Source organism: Oryzias melastigma, linkage group LG18, assembly GCF_002922805.2.
Source record: "Oryzias melastigma strain HK-1 linkage group LG18, ASM292280v2, whole genome shotgun sequence".
Classification (NCBI taxonomy): domain Eukaryota; kingdom Metazoa; phylum Chordata; class Actinopteri; order Beloniformes; family Adrianichthyidae; genus Oryzias; species Oryzias melastigma.
The window spans coordinates 282343-299985 of NC_050529.1; the positions used below are offsets into that span (position 1 = coordinate 282343).

At 51.8% G+C, this 17643-nt stretch overlaps 3 protein-coding genes and 1 pseudogene across 4 annotated transcripts in view; 3 read left to right on the forward strand and 1 right to left on the reverse strand.

The window, feature by feature from the left end:
* plod3 (procollagen-lysine, 2-oxoglutarate 5-dioxygenase 3) overlaps positions 1-7174 on the reverse strand; it is a 9597-nt gene extending 2423 nt beyond the window's left edge. Inside the window, exons 1-14 of one of the 2 annotated variants that reach the window (XM_036216651.1) lie at positions 6715-7174; positions 3344-3435; positions 2879-3015; positions 2586-2749; positions 2406-2518; positions 2274-2337; positions 1949-2046; positions 1768-1869; positions 1568-1699; positions 1382-1503; positions 1155-1259; positions 960-1085; positions 745-886; positions 499-612 (exon numbers count right to left, since the gene is read on the reverse strand). In XM_036216651.1, the coding sequence (XP_036072544.1) occupies positions 499-612; positions 745-886; positions 960-1085; positions 1155-1259; positions 1382-1503; positions 1568-1699; positions 1768-1869; positions 1949-2046; positions 2274-2337; positions 2406-2518; positions 2586-2749; positions 2879-3015; positions 3344-3435; positions 6715-7159 (1956 nt within the window). In that variant the 5' untranslated portion in view covers positions 7160-7174. Of the gene's footprint in view, positions 1-498; positions 613-744; positions 887-959; positions 1086-1154; positions 1260-1381; positions 1504-1567; positions 1700-1767; positions 1870-1948; positions 2047-2273; positions 2338-2405; positions 2519-2585; positions 2750-2878; positions 3016-3343; positions 3436-5999; positions 6202-6714 lie in introns of those variants that run through there. The other variant, XM_024264642.2, reaches the window with a different exon arrangement.
* A 138-nt stretch (positions 7175-7312) lies between these two features.
* Positions 7313-7880, forward strand: LOC112141496 (cytochrome b5 domain-containing protein 1). Its single transcript, XM_036216894.1, has 3 exons — positions 7313-7344; positions 7383-7563; positions 7650-7880. Exons 1-3 carry the CDS (start codon positions 7313-7315, stop codon positions 7878-7880), a joined length of 444 nt encoding a protein of 147 aa, XP_036072787.1.
* An 835-nt stretch (positions 7881-8715) lies between these two features.
* Positions 8716-14045, forward strand: LOC112141495 (C-type lectin domain family 10 member A). The gene is made up of 8 exons (XM_024264643.2): positions 8716-9513; positions 9581-9688; positions 10505-10603; positions 11687-11752; positions 11825-11917; positions 12000-12154; positions 12864-12973; positions 13263-14045. The coding sequence occupies exons 1-8, from the start codon at positions 9450-9452 to the stop codon at positions 13411-13413; spliced, it is 846 nt and encodes a 281-aa protein (XP_024120411.1). The 5' UTR covers positions 8716-9449; the 3' UTR covers positions 13414-14045.
* Positions 14046-14402: 357 nt separating this feature from the next.
* On the forward strand, positions 14403-17351 carry LOC112141498 (annotated as a pseudogene).
* The last annotated feature ends 292 nt before the right edge of the window (positions 17352-17643 follow it).

Genomic DNA, 17643 nt, shown 5'->3' on the forward strand with positions numbered 1-17643 from the left:
GTGTGTGCATGTGCATTAGTGTGCACGTGTGTTTACATGCATGTGTGTTAGTGTGCATGTGTGTTAGCATGCACGTGTGTGCATGTGCGTTAGTGTGCACGTGTGTTAGCGTGCACGTGTGTGCATGTGCGTTAGTGTGCACGTGTGTTTATGTGCATGTTTGTTAGCGTGCACGTGTGTGCATGTGTGTCAGCGTGCACGTGTGTGCATGTGCATTAGCGTGCACGTGTGTTTATGTGCATGTTTGTTAGCGTGCATGTGTGTTTATGTGCATGTGTGTTTATGTGCACGTATGTACCAGTGTGCATGTGTGTTAGTGTGCATGTGTGTGTTTACATACATGTGTGTTAGCGTGCATGTGTGTTAGCGTGCACGTGTGTTTACGTGCATGTGTGTTAGCGTGCATGTGTGTTAGCGTGCACGTGTGTTTACATGCATGTGTGTTAGCGTGCACGTGTGTTTACATGCATGTGTGTTAGCGTGCACGTGTGTACCTACCAGAGGGTTGTCAAAGATCTGCCACAGGTCTGGATGCAGTCTGGACGTGTTGAAGTTGGAGGACGCCACCAGACGTCCAAACTCATCGCGGTTGGAGACGAACATGAACACGCCCTGAAAACACAGAAACATGTTCCTCAGGGTCCACCGGGTCCACTGGAACACCAGGTCCATCAGAGGACCGGGTCTATCAGAACACCGGGTCTACCGGAACACCAGGTCCACCAGAACAGCAGCAGGTGTTACCTGGTCGCGGACGTTCTTGCAGAACGCCATGTCCGGATCCATCCCTTCCTCCACAAACAGGTTCAGGTGAGACAGTTTAGACCTCAGGACGCTGCCCTTCACCAGGTACACCTGTGAGATGTACGGCACGTTCCACAGTCCACTGCACACACAGGTGAGTCACACAGGTGAGCAACACTCACACAGGAAGTAGAAGTAGTGTGTGTGAGTCTCACATCCTCTTCCCCTGCACGATCTCGATGTAGTCCTCAGATCTGGAGTAGAACCCTTCAGGACTCAGAGCTCCCCAGAAGTTACTCCACAGCTTCCCGTGTTTGGACAGCATGGGCGCGATGACAGACCTGCGGTTACCATGACAACGCCGTCACCATCACCACCAGCAGCAGCAGCAGCAGCAGGAAACCACGTACTTGTTCTCCTCCATCAGGATCCTCAGAGTGTCCGGGTTGGTCAGAGCCACGTCGGAGTCCAGACTGAAGAAGAACTCGCAGTCCGGATCCTTCCGGCACGCCTCGCTGACCACGCCCACAAACAAAGACAGACATTTGTGTAAGGACAGGTCATGACGACCCACTGATCCAGCAGCCGCAGAACCAGTTCCACGTCTGGGAGGTTCTGGAGTGGGTTCCAGACTCACATGGCCATGGTTCTGGCTTGGTTCTCCTCCAGGTTCTCCTCGGGTCCGACCAGAACGGCGCTCGGGAACAGAGACTTGTGGCGCTGCCAGAAGTTCTGGATGTGCTGCTCGTGGTACACCACCTGCAGGACCGGCAGAACCGTCAGAACCAGCAGCGGGGGAGGGGTCGCAGCAGGCGTGGCTTACGTTGTTGTGGATGAAGAGGCGGAGCCTGCTGTGCGGGTAGTTCAGCGTGGCCAGCCGCTCCAGGAACTCCTCCATGAAGGGCGTGGCGTGCTCGATGAAGATGGCGAGGTGCACCAGCGGCATCTGCTCGTCCTGAACACACACAGGACAAGGTTTATGCTCCGCCCCCTTCCTGTGACATCATCAGGGCGGGTACGTACGGCCGTGTCCTCAAAGGAGCGCAGGTCGGCGTCGCAGATGCCGCAGCCGTTCTCGTAGGTCCACGCCGTGGGGACGTAGTTCCCCAGGTAGTTCAGCTGCAGCTGTGGTCACATGACCGGCGCTCATCACCACGGAAACGGTCAGAACCCGCCCCCCCGCTCCGACAGAACGCGGCTCTACCTTGGTGGGTCCGTTCCCGTGGATGACCACGGGCAGCGTGTCGTAGGCCACGTTCCTCACTCGGGCCCGCCCCCTCTCGAACTTCAGGACCACCTCGTCTGTGGGGCAGAACCAACATCTGATGAACCGGACCGGTCCGCAGTTCCTGAAAGCCTCACCGGTTTCAGACCGTCACCAGTTCCTTCAACAGTTTCACAGGAAACGGTTTTTCAAAGTAAAATTTCCTCTACAAATATTTTCTTCACTTTGAAAGGCTTTTATTGTGAAAACCGTTTCCTGTCGTCCCGTCAGTCGTTAATGTGTCTGCCCCTCCCCCGACTCTCACCGATGGCTCCGTTCAGGTTCTGGAAGATCTGGGACCGGTGGTCCAGAGTGATGTTGAACTTGTTCTGAGGAGAGAAGAGGACGGATGAGGCGGAGCGGGGCGGGGCCACGGCGCCGTGGGGGGTGTGGTTACCCTCTGGGCGCGGTCCAGGTAGATCCGGGTGTAGAACAGCTGGTCGTCGTCATCGTCTTTGAACTTCCACTGCTGGACGATGGTGCTGAGGTCCGGAGCGAAACCCACGAACCCTGAACACACCACGGCGCCGTCAGCCCCTGCAGTGACCCCGCCCCCGCCTGCAGACACGCCCCTCACCTCCAGAGTTCAGGTAGCGTTTCCCAGAATGCACCTGGGGGTACTTGGAGGCCAAGCGCTGGTCGGGCCAGCAGAAGCCCTCGGCGGAGAACACGACCCGGTGACCCAGACGGGAGAACTTGGCGAGCAGCTCGTCCGGACCGGCGGCCAGAACCACGTCGTAGCTGCAGAGATACACTTCCTGTTTGGATCGGAGCGGGTTGGAGCTGAAGCCCCGCCCCCCCAGGTGGCCAGTCCAGTTCCAGAGCAAACAGAACACAGAGGAACCGGGTCAGACGGACGAGGGGAGTTACCTGTCCACGAACACTATCACAAGCTCCGCCTCCTCTGAGTGCTTGAGCAGCTCCTTCTTCAACCACCTGACCTTCTGCCCGCCCCCCACCGTCCTCGCCACGTCTCCACCGCGCCAGTCCTCGCCCAGACCCAGAACCTGCAGAGGACCACCAGAACTGAAGCTGCGGACCGTCCAGCAGAACATGAAACAGAACACCTCAGGGGGCGGATAGAAACGTTCCGGGTCGGACCCAGAACCACGGAGAGGACCAGATGTGTCCCAGAACCTCAAAAATGTCCAGGTCTGACCCAGAGCTAAAGAGAGGTCTGGTTCTGATCCAGATCTACAGAGAGGTCTGGTTCTGATCCAGATCTACTGAGAGGTCCAGAGGTTTTGTGTGAAGTTAGTGATGCAGAACCGGTTCTGTTTGAAAACCATCTGCTGTGTTTGTGCTCAGGAGTGTGCACGTGTGTGTGCACGTTACCTTGACGGTGTAGTTGAACTCTCGGGCCGTCCTCATGAAGCGCCTGAAGCCGTCCGTCTCCTCGGTTGCCGCGGTGATGACCAGCAGGTTGTCTGCAGAACAATTAGAGATCAGTCACCAGAACCTGGACCCAAAGACATTTCTGCAGAACCAATCTGCCTCGGGTTCTGCTGGATCCAGATAATCAGCCTGAGCGCAACTGAAACCAGAGAGTCCTCGTGTTCACCCTGAAACGCCCAAGGTCGCATTCCTGAGGAAGGTCGCAGGAGGAGGGACGAACTTATGCTCCTGGAACCTGAGGAGCTCTGAGAAGAAGGAGGGGAGGACAGGAAACAGACAGGAAACGTGGAGGAAACTGACAGGAAACAGACAGGAAACATGGAGGAAACACGGAGGAAACTGACAGGAAACACGGAGGAAACAGACAGGAAACAGACAGGAAACATGGAGGAAACACGGAGGAAACTGACAGGAAACACGGAGGAAACACGGAGGAAACTGAGGAAACCTGGAGGAAACTGACAGGAAACATGGAGGAAACACAGAGGAAACTGAGGAAACCTGGAGGAAACTGACAGGAATCACGGAGGAAACAGATAGGAAACACGGAGGAAACAGGGAGGAAACAGGGAGGAAACAGGGAGGAAACACGGAGGAAACAGGGAGGAAACAGACAGGAATCACGGAGGAAACTGACAGGAAACACAGAGGAAACTGACAGGAAACACAGAGGAAACAGACAGGAAACACAGAGGAAACTGACAGGAAACACACAGGAAACACGGAGGAAACAGACAGGAAACACGGAGGAAACACGGAGGAAACAGACAGGAAACACGAAGGAAACAGACAGGAAACACGGAGGAAACTGACAGGAAACACAGAGGAAACTGACAGGAAACACGGAGGAAACAGACAGGAAACACGGAGGAAACTGACAGGAAACACAGAGGAAACTGACAGGAAACACGGAGGAAACAGACAGGAAACAGACAGGAAACAGACAGGAAACACGGATAAACCCAACAGGAAATGGAAGGAAGACAGAGGTTGGTGAGAGGAAACTGACCGGCGGCAGCTTCATCTCAGCTTCATGATACTCGGTTCTGTTTGGGTCAGTGATGTCACTGAACCAGAACTCTCGGCCTGCGGTGAAGTTGGTTTTATGTTGGATATTGGACATTCACTCTGTTCATATTCAGGGGCCGTCAACAAATGAATGTTTCTTAAATTATTGGACCAAATCAAACCAAATCCCTTTAGAATAAGAAAACCGACACTCAGGAAGAGCAGTTTAGATCATCTTTTGATGCTTCTTCTAATCATAAGCGGAGCATTAACACTGTTCCTCAATAATAAATTATCTGACATAAAATGTAAAATGAATTTAAAGACAGAATTGTGAATCTATATTCACATATTTAATACTCTTTGAAGTGTGAAGGTCGTTTCATTTGGTAACTACAGCTAGACCTTAAAATGTATTTTATTATTCTAACGACATGCTGGTATTTACTGATGACTTTATTTAATAATAGAAACTGTGTTTAATGAAAATATTGTGTTTTAAACAGTTGTAAAACACGTTTTGAACAAGATAAAAAGATGTGTTTGAAAATGTTTATGTGCCATAGATTACCAGGTGATAAACTGATTATAGTGTTTGGTATATGGAGATACGATCTGTATCGAGAAACACGAATCGTGAATCGCATCATAACGTGAGTTCCAGCCCTAGTTCCTCTCTAGATCGGTTTGATTTGAAACTTCATGACTGGGTGTTGGTCGCTTTTCAGAGACTTGATGACTAAAACCATTTGGTGGATGAGTCGGTGTTCATCTCCAAGTCTTTCTTTCTCTCTGGGATCTCTGTTGAAAATGTCCGGAAGTGTTTACCCAGCATGCATCTTGTTCTGCTTCTGTTGTGAGAAGCTAGCCCTGTTCGTCTTCCATCAGACTAACAGTGGAGTTGTGTTTTCCACACACAGCCGGCCTCGTTCTCTTCAGCTTCTGCAGTGGAATCTGAAGTCGGTGTTGAAAAAAAATGACATTAAAAAATTAAGTCAAATTAGAAAAAGCATTGAAAGCTAATCTAAAGTGTTGTTCCTGGTGGTTCTTAGTCAGTTTCACTATTCTAACGTAATTCGGACTGATTAGGTTCAATAACTTAAAAGCTGTTGAAGGAAAACCCAGAAATGTACATTAAAATGTAGAAAAAGCATCAAAAGCGAATCTAAACTGCGGTTCCTGATGGTTCTTAGTTTTACTATTCTAAGTGGATTTGGTCCAATCATTTAGGAACCATTGAAGATCAATTCTGTGATTGGTTGACGGTCCCTAAATATCTGTCATTTATTGACTGTAAAATAAATGACAGTTTTTCTTATACAGTCAATTCCTAAAACGAACTTCTCCGCAGTAACTCGGGATTCTCCAGAAACGTTTCGGAGTTTGGACTCCTGCTTTGATTCCGAGAGTCTCAGAGACTCCGAGACGGTCACAGTGTAGACTCAACCCGTCTGTCCCCGAATCTCCGAACCGAACTTCAGGTCTCCCCACAGATCCCCGGATGTTGGAGCTCCGTTCCCGCCGCAGAGCTCCATCGGGTCATGGTGATCCTTCTGGCCGGGCGGAGGACCCCGCGGGGCGGCCTTACCTGGGGAGAGGTTCCGCTGGCCGGCGCGTGCGCAGCTCAGGAGTCCGAACAGAACCAGGAAGCAGAAGAACCGGCACGCGGACATATTCGCTGCTCTGACCCGCAGAAACGCGTCTGTTTCTCCGCCGAACCCGTTACTTTATCCCGCAGCTCCGCCGCAGCTTCTCCGCACTTCTCGCGATACTCTGAGATGCGACTCACTCAGGTCCGAAAACACTCACACGTTGGGCCAATCAGCGACCGCCGTGATGTTATTGACAGAAGTAAAGACCAATCAGCGCCGAAGACGCGTTGCTTCAGCCAATCAGAGGACAGAGGGAAGGAAAAAACAAAATCACGTTTTATTCTTCCCGAGATTCGTCCAGAGGAAAAATCGTGAAAATCTGAAGCTGTGCCACGTGGGTGACGTTCACGGGTGGGGAGGGGGAGGGGGTTCATTAACCCTTTAGTGGCGCTGCAGGGTCCGGCAGAACTTGAAGATCCTGGTCCTGATCCAGCCTTAATCCCGATTCTGATCCAGATTTGATCTTGACTTGACTCAGACATTAGATCCACTTCACTACAAAATAAAGTCCTCCTCTAGTAGCTTTTCTATCAGAGTTCAGAATTGTTTTCCTCGGTTTGGAACAATAAAGTTTTATAACGTCTTTCAGAAGGAGCTCCGCACATGCGCAGTAGACTCTAGTGTGTGTGCTGGTGGGTCAGCTGGTGTTACGTTGCCATGGTGACGCGTCCGTCGCGCCGCCGCGCTCCTTCCCGTCCCGCCGTCCCGCAGCTCCGTGCGCGTCATGACGAGGCCGCGCTTCTTCACCGACGCAGAGGTGGCGGCTCACAACACCGCGGCCGACCTGTGGGTGTCGTTTCTGGGCAGAGTGTGCGACCTGAGCCCGCTGGTGACCCGCTTCGCAGGTGAGCTTCCGCGGTGGGCGGGGCCTAAACTCAAACTGATGCTCAGCACTCAAACCTCGGTGGAGCATCCCGATCATCAGCTGCACTGATGACGTGTTATAGTCTTGACCGGAAGTGCTGATCAGCTGAGAGCCGCGCGGGTCCACCTGGATCTCTGCCTGTCTAACATGAGAGACCGACAGGTGATGATGATGATGATGATGAAGCACGGCTGCATCTGTGTCTGCAGGAGATCCTCTGCTGCTGCCCATCCTGGAGTCTGCAGGAACCGACATCAGCTGCTGGTTCGACCCCAGAACCAAGGACGTGAGTGAGCCGGACCGGGTTTGGACTTTGAAGACCAGAATAGGAACTTTGCTGGTTCGGGACTGTGAAGGTTTCAGTCTCAGAAGCTCCACCCCCTGATGGTGTTGGGTTCTGTCTCACCTGTGCTCAGGTAAAGACCTGTGTGGATCCTGTGACCAACTGCGTGAGGTACCACACCCCCCGGGGGCGCTTCCTGCACGTCCCGCCTGCAGGCCCGTGCTCCGACTGGGACAGTGACATCGGTGTTCCCTGGTGGGCGGACCGGCGCTACGAGGTGGGTCTGCTGTCCGCCAAGACCAGGTGGATCCGTGTGGTCAACACGCTGACGCTGCAGGAGCAGCCGCTGCAGGTGGGTGGACCTCAGCAGGGGGTTCTGGGTAAACCAGTCCAGTCGTTAGTGATGAGGCTCCTCACAGCCGGTTCTGGTCCAATCAGGTTTGCTCTGAGGAGACTCTGGATGAGATCCTGCAGCGGTACCTGCGCTACAACTGCCACGCTCGCAGCTACACCTGGAAACACGGCGGCGTGGTCCTGGACATGAGCCGGACGCTGAGCGACAACGACATCCCGGACCAGGACGGAGAGCTAGAGCAGCTCAGACTGGACCCAGACCACTACACTCCCGCCATCCTGCTCTACTTCAACGATGACCTGACGGAGCAGTGAGGACAGCACTGAAACAACGACCTGAAGGAGCCCCGCCCCCCGCCAATCAGCCAATCCCGTTTTAGCGTTAATCGTGTTCTTGTAGTCACCATCATAGGTCTGAGAACAAATCAACCGCCGAGGGGGTCCAAAGAGATCTGCAGTTCCTCTGTGGGTTCTGGACAATTGGAGCCGCAGTTCCTCTGTGGGTTCTGGACGGTTGGAGCTGCAGTTCCTCTGTGGGTTCTGGACGGTTGGAGCCGCAGTTCCTCTGTGGGTTCTGGACGGATGGAGCCGCAGTTCCTCTGTGGGTTCTGGACGGATGGAGCTGCAGTTCCCACTCTGACACTCCTGATAATAGACTCACAATAAAAGCTGAACTCCTGCTGAGCGTTTGTTTCCTTACAGAGTCAAAGTCTGAGAGATCTTTTAGTGACGTTCTGAGAGTTTCAGGGTTCTGAAGGTTCTCGGGGTTCTGCTTTACTTTCAATGAGTCTAAAACTTTCAAGTATGTCCAGAAGAACCCGCAGACTCCTCCTGGTTCCTCTGGTCCTGAATGTTTCTTCTCACAAGTTTCATTTTTGACATGACTCGGTGTGGATTTGAACTCACGACCTTCCAGTCTCAAAGAGGACACTCCTCCACAGGGCCACTGGGCTGGCCTAAGTCTTGTTAGTCCAGCAGGGGGCAGAGTTGTTGACCTGATTCAAACTCTGGTGAAAACTCCATCTGTGATGACCTGAGCTCCACCAATCAGAAGGTCACCGCCGTGTGATCATGTGACCCGCTGGTCCTTTGGTTACCTCCATCCTGGCAGGAAGTGATGTCATCAAACTCCTTTATTGTCAAAGAGGTGGAGACCCACAAAGAAGTCGTTCGAGAAAGTAAAAAACACTTGACTGGAATGCACTCTGCATCTTTTGAAAGTTAAACATGTCACCGGAACACTTGAAGGTGGTGCAGTGGTCAGCACTCTCACCTCTCAGTGAGAAGGTCCTGGTTCAAATCCCAGCTGGGTCCGTTCTGCGTGGCGTTTGCATGTTTATTACATGTTTCAGGTTCAAGCCTGGTCTCCTGGGTTCTGGGTCTCACAGCAACAGTTCCTGACACACCTTCACAGTGAAACATTGTTCTACAGTATTTTCTCTACAAACTCAGGTAGAACTTCTTCCACCAGGGGGCGCAGTGCGTAAGAGGTTTCTCAGGGTAAACATCTCAGAAATGAGCTCCAGCTCTCCAGCTTTAGCCTCAAACGGGTTCCAGTGTTCCGGGCCAGGGTTCTTCTGAAGTTCTGCTCATGTTCTGAGAATCTCCACAGTCAGGTTTGAACTCTGGTTGATTTGGGGAAGTGAAGATGGGGGCGCTTCCCTCCTCAGAGGAGAAAAAAGGAAGGTATCTGCAGCAGAAACACCACCAAGGAAATGTTGTGAAACTTCCAGAGTGATGAGTGGACAGTTTCTCAACCGTTTTTGGGAGGAGACCCAGATCCACCGAACTTCAGGCTCTGACCAAAAACTGTTGGAGGATTTCTGTGGACAACAGCTGAGGAAGAGCATCTTCTGATCTTCTGAGGTGAGCGTTTGGGTACAGATGGAGAACAAGAACCACTACCGCTACGAAAATGAGATGGACACCAGCGTGCTGTGGCTCAAAGGTACCTGGGCAGACGTTTTTCTCCCACCTGTTTTTGTTTGGCTGTAAACTCTCCACCTGTCTGTCAGACACTCCGCCAGTCCTGGGCTCAGGCGCGCCCAGGCTCAGGTCCTGGATGGTTCCCGCTCTGATGGCTGCAGTGCTCCTGGTGCTCATCGTGGTTCTGGGAGTCTACAGTGAGTCCGTGTGCATGCAGGTGTTTGTGTTCTCGCCTTTGGTAGGGCCGTGTACGAACGGTAATGTTCTGGGGATTCAGAGGGAAAAGCTTCAGTCCAGAAAAATCCATCTTCTTGAGATAGACTGCAGACCGGGTTTCTGTCTTTTTAGCCAGGGTGAAGGTCCATGTTAGTCCTGATTATTGACCCTCATCCTCCAGGAACCATGCCAACAAACTCGTCTGATTCTCTTCCTGTTTGAACCTGCGCTGCCTCATGAAGAACTCCAGTTTGAGTCTTCAGAGCAGGACGCATCAGGTTCAGACAGGAATGTTTTAGTCAGAGTTTCAACAATATGAAGGACAGGAAATGATGATCCAACCGTCAAGAGTGTTGAAAGTGCTGCATCAGCTCCAGCTACAGCAAAACAACCAGCTTAACTTGTTGTTTGGTTGATCGGACGTTTCCTGGATTCACGTCCAGATCTTCATCTATCACTCTAAGGATTCTCATCTGCTGGATTCTGGTTTGTAGCTGCAGGAGGAGGACGTTTTCTCTGATAGGGATTGTCCAGTCCCAGTCCTCGAGGACTTGCTCGTCTTGTAAACACTTCTGCACCATCTTCTGCTGATTAGCTGGATCAGGTGTCTTCCACCAAAGAGAAGCAGCAGAGGTGGACAGATGGAAGAAAGGACACCTCAAGAGCTGGGATTGGACGTTCCTGACAGGACAGACGTTACACCACCTGAACGAGATGGTTGTATCCAACAGTTGTTGATGCTCTGGAGGGAGACGTCTCCACGGCAATGCTTCACACTGTGTTGTTTGTGTGATCAGACAGTAAGAAATCGGAGCGTCTGGCGTCCACAGAAGGGAAGGTTTCCAACCTGACTGACACCGTCCAATCACTGAGCGTCTCTCTGCTCCATGCTCAAGGTAACAACGGTCAGCAGGGACAGATGATCGTACTAACCGCTACAGTACACATACACTCTCTTCTCAAAAGTATTAACTCACCTGTCTTGACTTGAACGTTAGTTCCATCCCATCCCAGCCCCTAGAGTTCAGTCTGATGCTGGTCCTCCTTCTGCAGAGATTCCAGCTTCAAGTCTTCTGGGAACCACAAGGTTGAGGAGAGTTTCTAGGAATTCTGGACCATTCTTGGTCAGGTCACACACTGTTATGTTGGAGTAGAAGGTCTGGTTCTCAGTCTCTGCTCTAATTAATTCCAGAGGTGTTCTCTGAGGTTCAGGTCAGGACTCTGTCCAGTCCAGACTCTGTCCTCCATGTCTTTATGGACCTTGCTTTGTGTTCTGGTCACAGTCATGTTGGAAGAGGAAGGAGCCACTCCAAACTGTTCCTACAAGAGCGTGGAATTGTCCAGAATGTTTCATTCAGAGTTCCTTCCTGGAACTAACTCCTGAAAAACAAGCCCACACCATCATTCCTCCTCCTCCAATGCAGTCTGAAATGTCCCGTTCTCCTGCAACCTCCAAACCAAGACTGCTCCATCAGATTTCCAGATGATTCCTCCCTCCAGTGAAGACATCTCCACTGCTCTAGAGTCCAGTGACTCCCAGTGTTGCCATGGAAACCCTTTCCATGAAGCTCTCTGTGTACCTGGACAGATCTGAAGGTCACATGAAGGTCGGAGCTCTGCAGCAGAAAGTCTACGACCTCATTGACCTTCAGCATCCTCTGACTCCTCTCCATCAGTTTACATGGTCGACCACTTGGTGGCGGAGTTGCTGTTGTTCCAAACTCTAGGACAGACATTTAGGACATTTCAGGACTGGATTTGTTGCACAGGTGACAGTTCCAGGCTGGAGTTCACAGTTCAGCGGAACATTCTTTCACTAATGCTTGTAAGGACAGTCTGCATGACCTGTGGACAGGTGTTAGGACACCTGATTCTGATCACAGATGGTGAGCCAATGCTTTGGGGGATAAAGTGTATAGAACAAAAACAGTAACACAGATGCTTCACTGCAGATGCTAACAGGACCGTTCTCCTTCCAGAGACCATTAAAGATCTTCACCAGCTGAAGTTCTCGGTGGAGAACCAGAAGGAGCAGCTGACTGCAGGTCTGTGTGCGTGTGTGTGTGTTGTAGATGTGTGTGTGTCACATTGTGTCAGAGTGTGTATTGTGTGTTCAGTGTCCGACGCGCTGAAGCACCTGTCGGTGGTGGACTCTCTGGTCCGGAGCGTCGCTGAGCTCAGATCTTCCCTCAACAGTATGATCAACAACGGTACGCTCCCGCCGTCACGGTCAGGCTCAACCACGTGCACGCTTGTGCACGCTCGTCCTCACTCTGCCTGTGTGTGGCTCAGATTCTGCAGCAGACCGGTGCAGCTCTTCCGGCTGGACTCGGTTCGGTTCCAGCTGTTACTTCTTTAGCCGGGTCACCTTGAGCTGGAACGAGTCCAAAGACTGGTGCGAGAAGCAGAACGCTCACCTGGTCATCATCAGCACCGACGGCGAGTGGGTGAGGCAGCCGGACCGGGACAGAGTCAGAACATCAGAACTCTTTCTCAGAACAATCTTCCACTGAACATGTCAGAACCAGCGTCTGGATCAGAGAACTGGACCGAGTCGACCACAGGAAGTGGTTCATTCCAGCTTCAACCAGATCAAGTCGATTCAGTCGACAGTTTTTCATGTTTCAGCCGCCGCCATGTTGGAACCGGACGTCGTCAGTGAGCAGTGATTAGTCCGAGTCGGTCTGAGTCTCGTTTCTATGGTAACAACTAACTAATCAGGAGCGACCTGGTTGGAAGGCCACACCCCTTCCGCTGAAGGCGGGGCACATGAAATCTGTCAATCAAAGGTTTTAAACATTGGAAGTGGAGCCGGCAGGCTCCGCCTACTTTTACTGAAGCATCTGATTGGTCAGTTTATTACTACAGAAAAATCTAATAAAAAAAGAGGATTATCAAGAAGATGTTAGAAAGTATCAGATCCAGAACGATTATTCAGATCCAGAGATTGACAAATGTTTATTTCTCTAGAGAAGTCTATGGGATTTTGGCTTCTTGGAGCCACTTCCTGTTGGGAACGCCAGGGGGCGGGGTCACTCAGTCCAGTTCTCAGATTCAGTCAGTGATTGATTGTCATGTCCTTTGACTGTTTGGTGGTCTTTGGTCTGCTGTTCAGGGTCTCCCCAGACTGACGTCTTGGTTCTCGTGTTTTTTCAGGACTTTGTCACCAAAAAATCTATTCCTGTTTGGTACTGGGTCGGCCTGTCTGACGGCAGGACTGGGAAGTGGGAGTGGGTGAACCACACTCCGTACACGATAGAGCAAAGGTAAGGCTCCCCTAGACAGATGCTCTTTGGATCAAAATGTGGGCGGAGCATCCATGACCAGATCATTTTCGGCTGAAATGTGATGAAAGATGAACACTAATGACCTGAAACAACAAGTCTTCCATGTTTTCAGCTCAAAGAACCGCCCAGAACCCCTAAACTCAGACTTCTGGTTCCTCAGAGTTCTGGTTTCTCATGGCTTTGGTGTCTCAGAATTCTAGTGCCTCAGGGTTCTGTCAGCCCTCTATCAGAACCACAGGTGTAACAGCTGATGGTTGTTTGTGTTCAGGCGGTGGAGACCCGGACAGCCGGATAACTGGGTGGTTCCGGTCCATGGGAGTGAAGACTGCGCTCACCTGTACGAGAATGGGCTCCTGAACGACCTGCACTGCTACCGACAGCTGCGCTTCATCTGCCAGAGACACGAGGGGCACATGTGACAGAGGCTCCGCCCACAACGTGCCCGGCTGAAGACCTGCTGCATCAACCAATCAGGAAAAACCTTTGAATCGAGTGTAAACCAGCAAACCTTTTCTTTACCACGGACCGGTATCTACCCGGTTCTAGTGAGGTCCACTTTGATGTTAAGGGAGGAGTTAAAGGGAAATCTAGTTCTGAGAGTAAAACGGGTCAAAGCCATAAATATATAAAATCAAAATGTTAAGCTGATGGGTCTAAGCTGCTCCTGCAATAGAACCAACCAGAACCAACCAGGTTCTGACTGAAATGGTTCTACAATGAATATACTGTAGAGTTGGGAAGAGTCTGTATTTACTGAGGATTCAGTCTGACCAATCAGAGGGATCGCTGAAAACCCATTACAATAAACGACTGAGGTCATTTTCATAGAAAGGTGTCCTGAGACCCAGCAGCACCAAGCCGGTTCTGTTCAGACCCACATGCTCCAGCAGAACCAGAAACTGCTTGAGAAGGTCTGAACCAAACAATTCCCGCTGTTTGAGAGCAATGCTGAGGGCAGAACCATGTCAGAACCAGCAGTGCTGAAGGTTCTGCTCTGTGTTAAAGATGAATACATGACGGGTCAAGAGTCAATAAAAAGTTCTGATGAAAACGGGTCGATGTGTATAAAAGAGAAGAACGGGCCTCTGTCAGAACTGATCTGTTCTGTGAAAGATGAAGATGATCTCTGTCATCCATCATCCATCCATCATCCATCAACCATCCATCATCCATCTATACATCATCCATCCATCATTCATCCATCATCCATCCATCATCCATCGTCCATCATCCATCCATCCATCCATCATACATCCATCTATACATCATCCATCATCCATCCATCATCCATCCATCCATCCATCATCCATCATCGATCCATCATCAATCCATCATCCATCTGTGTGTGGAAGACGGGGAGAACCCACACACTCCACACAGAAAGGTTACCGCTGGGATTTGAACCACAACCTTCTAACTGTGAGGTGAGAGGGCTGACCACTGCACCAGGGAGCCACCCCTGCCTGCTCATTTCCTCTTTTTACATCCAAAGTCAGAAGCTGAACACACACGTGACCTCAGGAGCACGCTTTCAGACGCACACACAAACACACACAAACAAACGGTGCTCTCCAGTTCAAAGTGCGTCTGGAGGTCGTTGACCTGCAGCTCCATTTTGGGTCTCTCCGTGTGTTCTCGGCACTCTGCATCCTGACAGAGAAGACGAGGAGAACTGTTCCAGAACCGGAGCGTCACCATGGCGACGGAGTACAGAGACAGCATGGAGGACGACAGCAGCTCCTTCTGGAATAAAGGTCAGGACCTTTGGTGCTGTGGCGGCTGAAACAGAACCACCTTCTGACCGCCACGGTCCTGTTTGTCCATCAGAACCTGCACCCATGACCTTCTCCAGAACCTCCCGGATCCGGCGCTGGTTGGCGCCCGCTCTGACAGCCACCGTCCTCCTGATTCTGGTCATAGCCGTCGGCGCCACCAGTGAGTAAGATGGCGGGAAGATCACGGCATTCATGTTCCAGGGCAGGGGGTCTGCAGGATCCAGCAGAGCAGGTGCAGGTCTGGATGGTCAGGTGTTCTGAGACCACAGGTGGAGTACCTTCAAGAGGGGGGTCATTCCTACCTGGATCATATTCAGGTGGAGGTGTGCAGGAGCATCAGCTGAAGGTTTAGCTTTAGTTCTAAAGGTGAAGGAGCTGTGTGAACGTCCACCTGAGGAACTGCAGGTGACCTCACCTGTGTGAATGTCCACCTGAGGAACAGCAGGTGACCTCACCTGACTCAGACCGAGTCAGGTGTTCTGCTGATTTCAGTGGTCAACAGGGACACCTGGAGGTCTTCCTGACTGGAACGTCGTCCTGAACACCTGGAGCAGGTGCTGATCTGCTGAAATCTTCTGTCTGCAGACACCAAGATGCTGAACCAGATCTGGTCTCTGGAGAGACGCGTCTCCAACCTGACTGAGTCTCAGAGCATCTCCCAGCAAAAGAGCAAAGGTAACTCACCTGTGCAGTCGTCTGCAGCAGGAAGCTCACCTGTACAGGCATCTGCAGCAGATAGCTCACCTGTACAGGTGTCTGCAGCAGGTAGCTCACCTGTGCAGGCATCTGCAGCAGGAAGCTCACCTGTGCAGGCATCTGCAGCAGGAAGCTCACCTGTACAGGCGTCTGCAGCAGGAAGCTCACCTGTGCAGGCATCTGCAGCAGATAGCTCACCTGTGCAGGTGTCTGCAGCAGCTCCTTCACCCAGACTGTCTCCTTCCGTCTCCTCCAGACTCATCCAAAGACGTTCAGAGGCTGAAGTTTGCCGTGGAGAACAACAAGGAGCAGCTGGCTTCAGGTGGGACACAAACTCACAACAGACACACATCCCAAAACAAACCCATAGCAGACACACAACACAAAAAAGACTGACAATATCAAACAGAACACGAAACAGACACACAAATGAGACACAACATGCAACAAATAAACAAACACACACTGCATGTGTGTAACCTTGTGTGTAACGTTGTGTTCCTCAGTGTCTGAAGCTCTGAGACAGCTCTCAGCGTTGGACTCTCTCACCAGGACCGTCACAAAGCTGAAATGCTCCTTTGAGCGTTTCGTCAACAACGGTACACAAAACACACAGGCTCTCACTGACCCGGTCTGAGGGTCTCTCTGACCCGGTCTGAGACTTTCTCTGACCCGGTCTTAGACTCTCTCTGACCTGGTCTAAGGGTCTCTCTGACCCGGTCTTAGACTCTCTCTGACCTGGTCTAAGGGTCTCTCTGACCCGGTCTCAGGGTCCTTCTGACCTGGTCTCAGACTCTCTCTGACCCGGTCTCAGACTCTCTCTGACCCGGTCTCAGACTCTTACTGACCCGGTCTCAGACTCTCTCTGACCCGGTCTCAGACTCTCTCTGACCCGGTCTCAGGTTCGGTGTCCGGTGGATGCTGTCCTCTGGGCTGGGAGACCTCCGGCTCCACCTGTTACTTCTTCAGCAAGGTGCCGCTGTCCTGGAACGACGCCAGAGACTGGTGCAACGCTCACGAGTCTCACCTGGTCATCCTCATGACCGACAGCGACTGGGTGAGACAGCGTCCCGGTCTGCACATGCTCAGTTCGCTGCGGTGACGGTGGGTAAACCAGGAGCTCGTTTGCATAAAAACTGACCTGATTCTGTCTTTGAACAGGACTTTGTGACAGCCCACTCCATCGGAACTTTCTACTGGGTCGGGCTGACTGATGAGAGGACAGGGAAGTGGGAGTGGGTCAACCAGACCCCCTACGTCATGAACCGCAGGTAAACCTGCTGCCCAACCTGACAGCTTTCTGAAGACCTGGTTGGATAAAGACCAGGTCGGAGGTCCATGTTCTGAAGGACTGTGAGGGTTCAGTTCTACTAAAGTCCCCCTCTGAGGCGGTCTCTCTGACTAGTTTATTTTTGGAATGAGAAGAAGCGCCGTTTCTCTGAAGCCTCCGGAGGATCTCCGGCTGTCCTGCAGAGCTCCAGATCACTGAGTCTCTCCTCCAGGATCTAATGGGCGCCGCTCCTCCCTCTGAAGCTAACGTGTCTCTGGTTTTCAGGCGGTGGAAACCTGGGCAGCCCGACAGCTGGACCGGCCACGGTCTGGGTTCAGGAGATGAAGACTGCGCTCATCTTCACCACGACGGCCGTCTGAACGACCTGCACTGCTCCACGCGGCTGCGCTTCATCTGTCAGAGACACAGTCAGAGCAGCTGAGCGGCGCCACGCCTCCGTGGAGGACGCTCTCCTTCAGCGACGGTCCGGTCCAAACATCAGAAGGTCTTTGAGTTGCCTTTAGGACGTAGAGGACCTCTGCTGTGGAGCAGCTCCTCTTCTTCTGTTTTTCTCGTTGCTCCAACTTTTCCTATTAAAGATCTCCTTTCACTTTCATTGAGAATCTTTGTCTCCAGAACATGAAGTCTTGATGTTTGTGATCCGTCTGCTCCAGAGCGGAGAACGGTCTGCTCTAGACCAGGAGAAGACAGAGGATCTCTGCAGCACCTTCCAGAACCATCTAGAACATTTGTGAACATGGAAGCAGGTCAGACATTCAGAGGATCTCCTGCTGCCTCAGCCTGAACCCTGAAGACCTGCAGGAGTCCACAACAGACCTGAAGTCTGATACTAGTACCACAGAACTGACCCCAGAACCGACTGCAGAACTGACCGCAGAACCACACAC

Excerpts from the sequence above, each read along its gene's own strand:
- LOC112141496 (XM_036216894.1), top strand. The coding sequence starts at position 7,313 with ATGGTGTTGGGTTCTGTCTCACCTGTGCTCAG. Across the intron at positions 7,345-7,382 it reads TCTGTCTCACCTGTGCTCAG|GTACCACACCCCCCGGGGGC; the intron begins GTAAAGACCTGT and ends CAACTGCGTGAG. Across the intron at positions 7,564-7,649 it reads TGCAGGAGCAGCCGCTGCAG|GTTTGCTCTGAGGAGACTCT; the intron begins GTGGGTGGACCT and ends TGGTCCAATCAG.
- LOC112141495 (XM_024264643.2), top strand. The coding sequence starts at position 9,450 with ATGGAGAACAAGAACCACTACCGCTACGAAAATGAGATGGACACCAGC. Across the intron at positions 9,689-10,504 it reads CGTGGTTCTGGGAGTCTACA|ACAGTAAGAAATCGGAGCGT; the intron begins GTGAGTCCGTGT and ends TTGTGTGATCAG. Across the intron at positions 11,918-11,999 it reads CAACAGTATGATCAACAACG|ATTCTGCAGCAGACCGGTGC; the intron begins GTACGCTCCCGC and ends TGTGTGGCTCAG.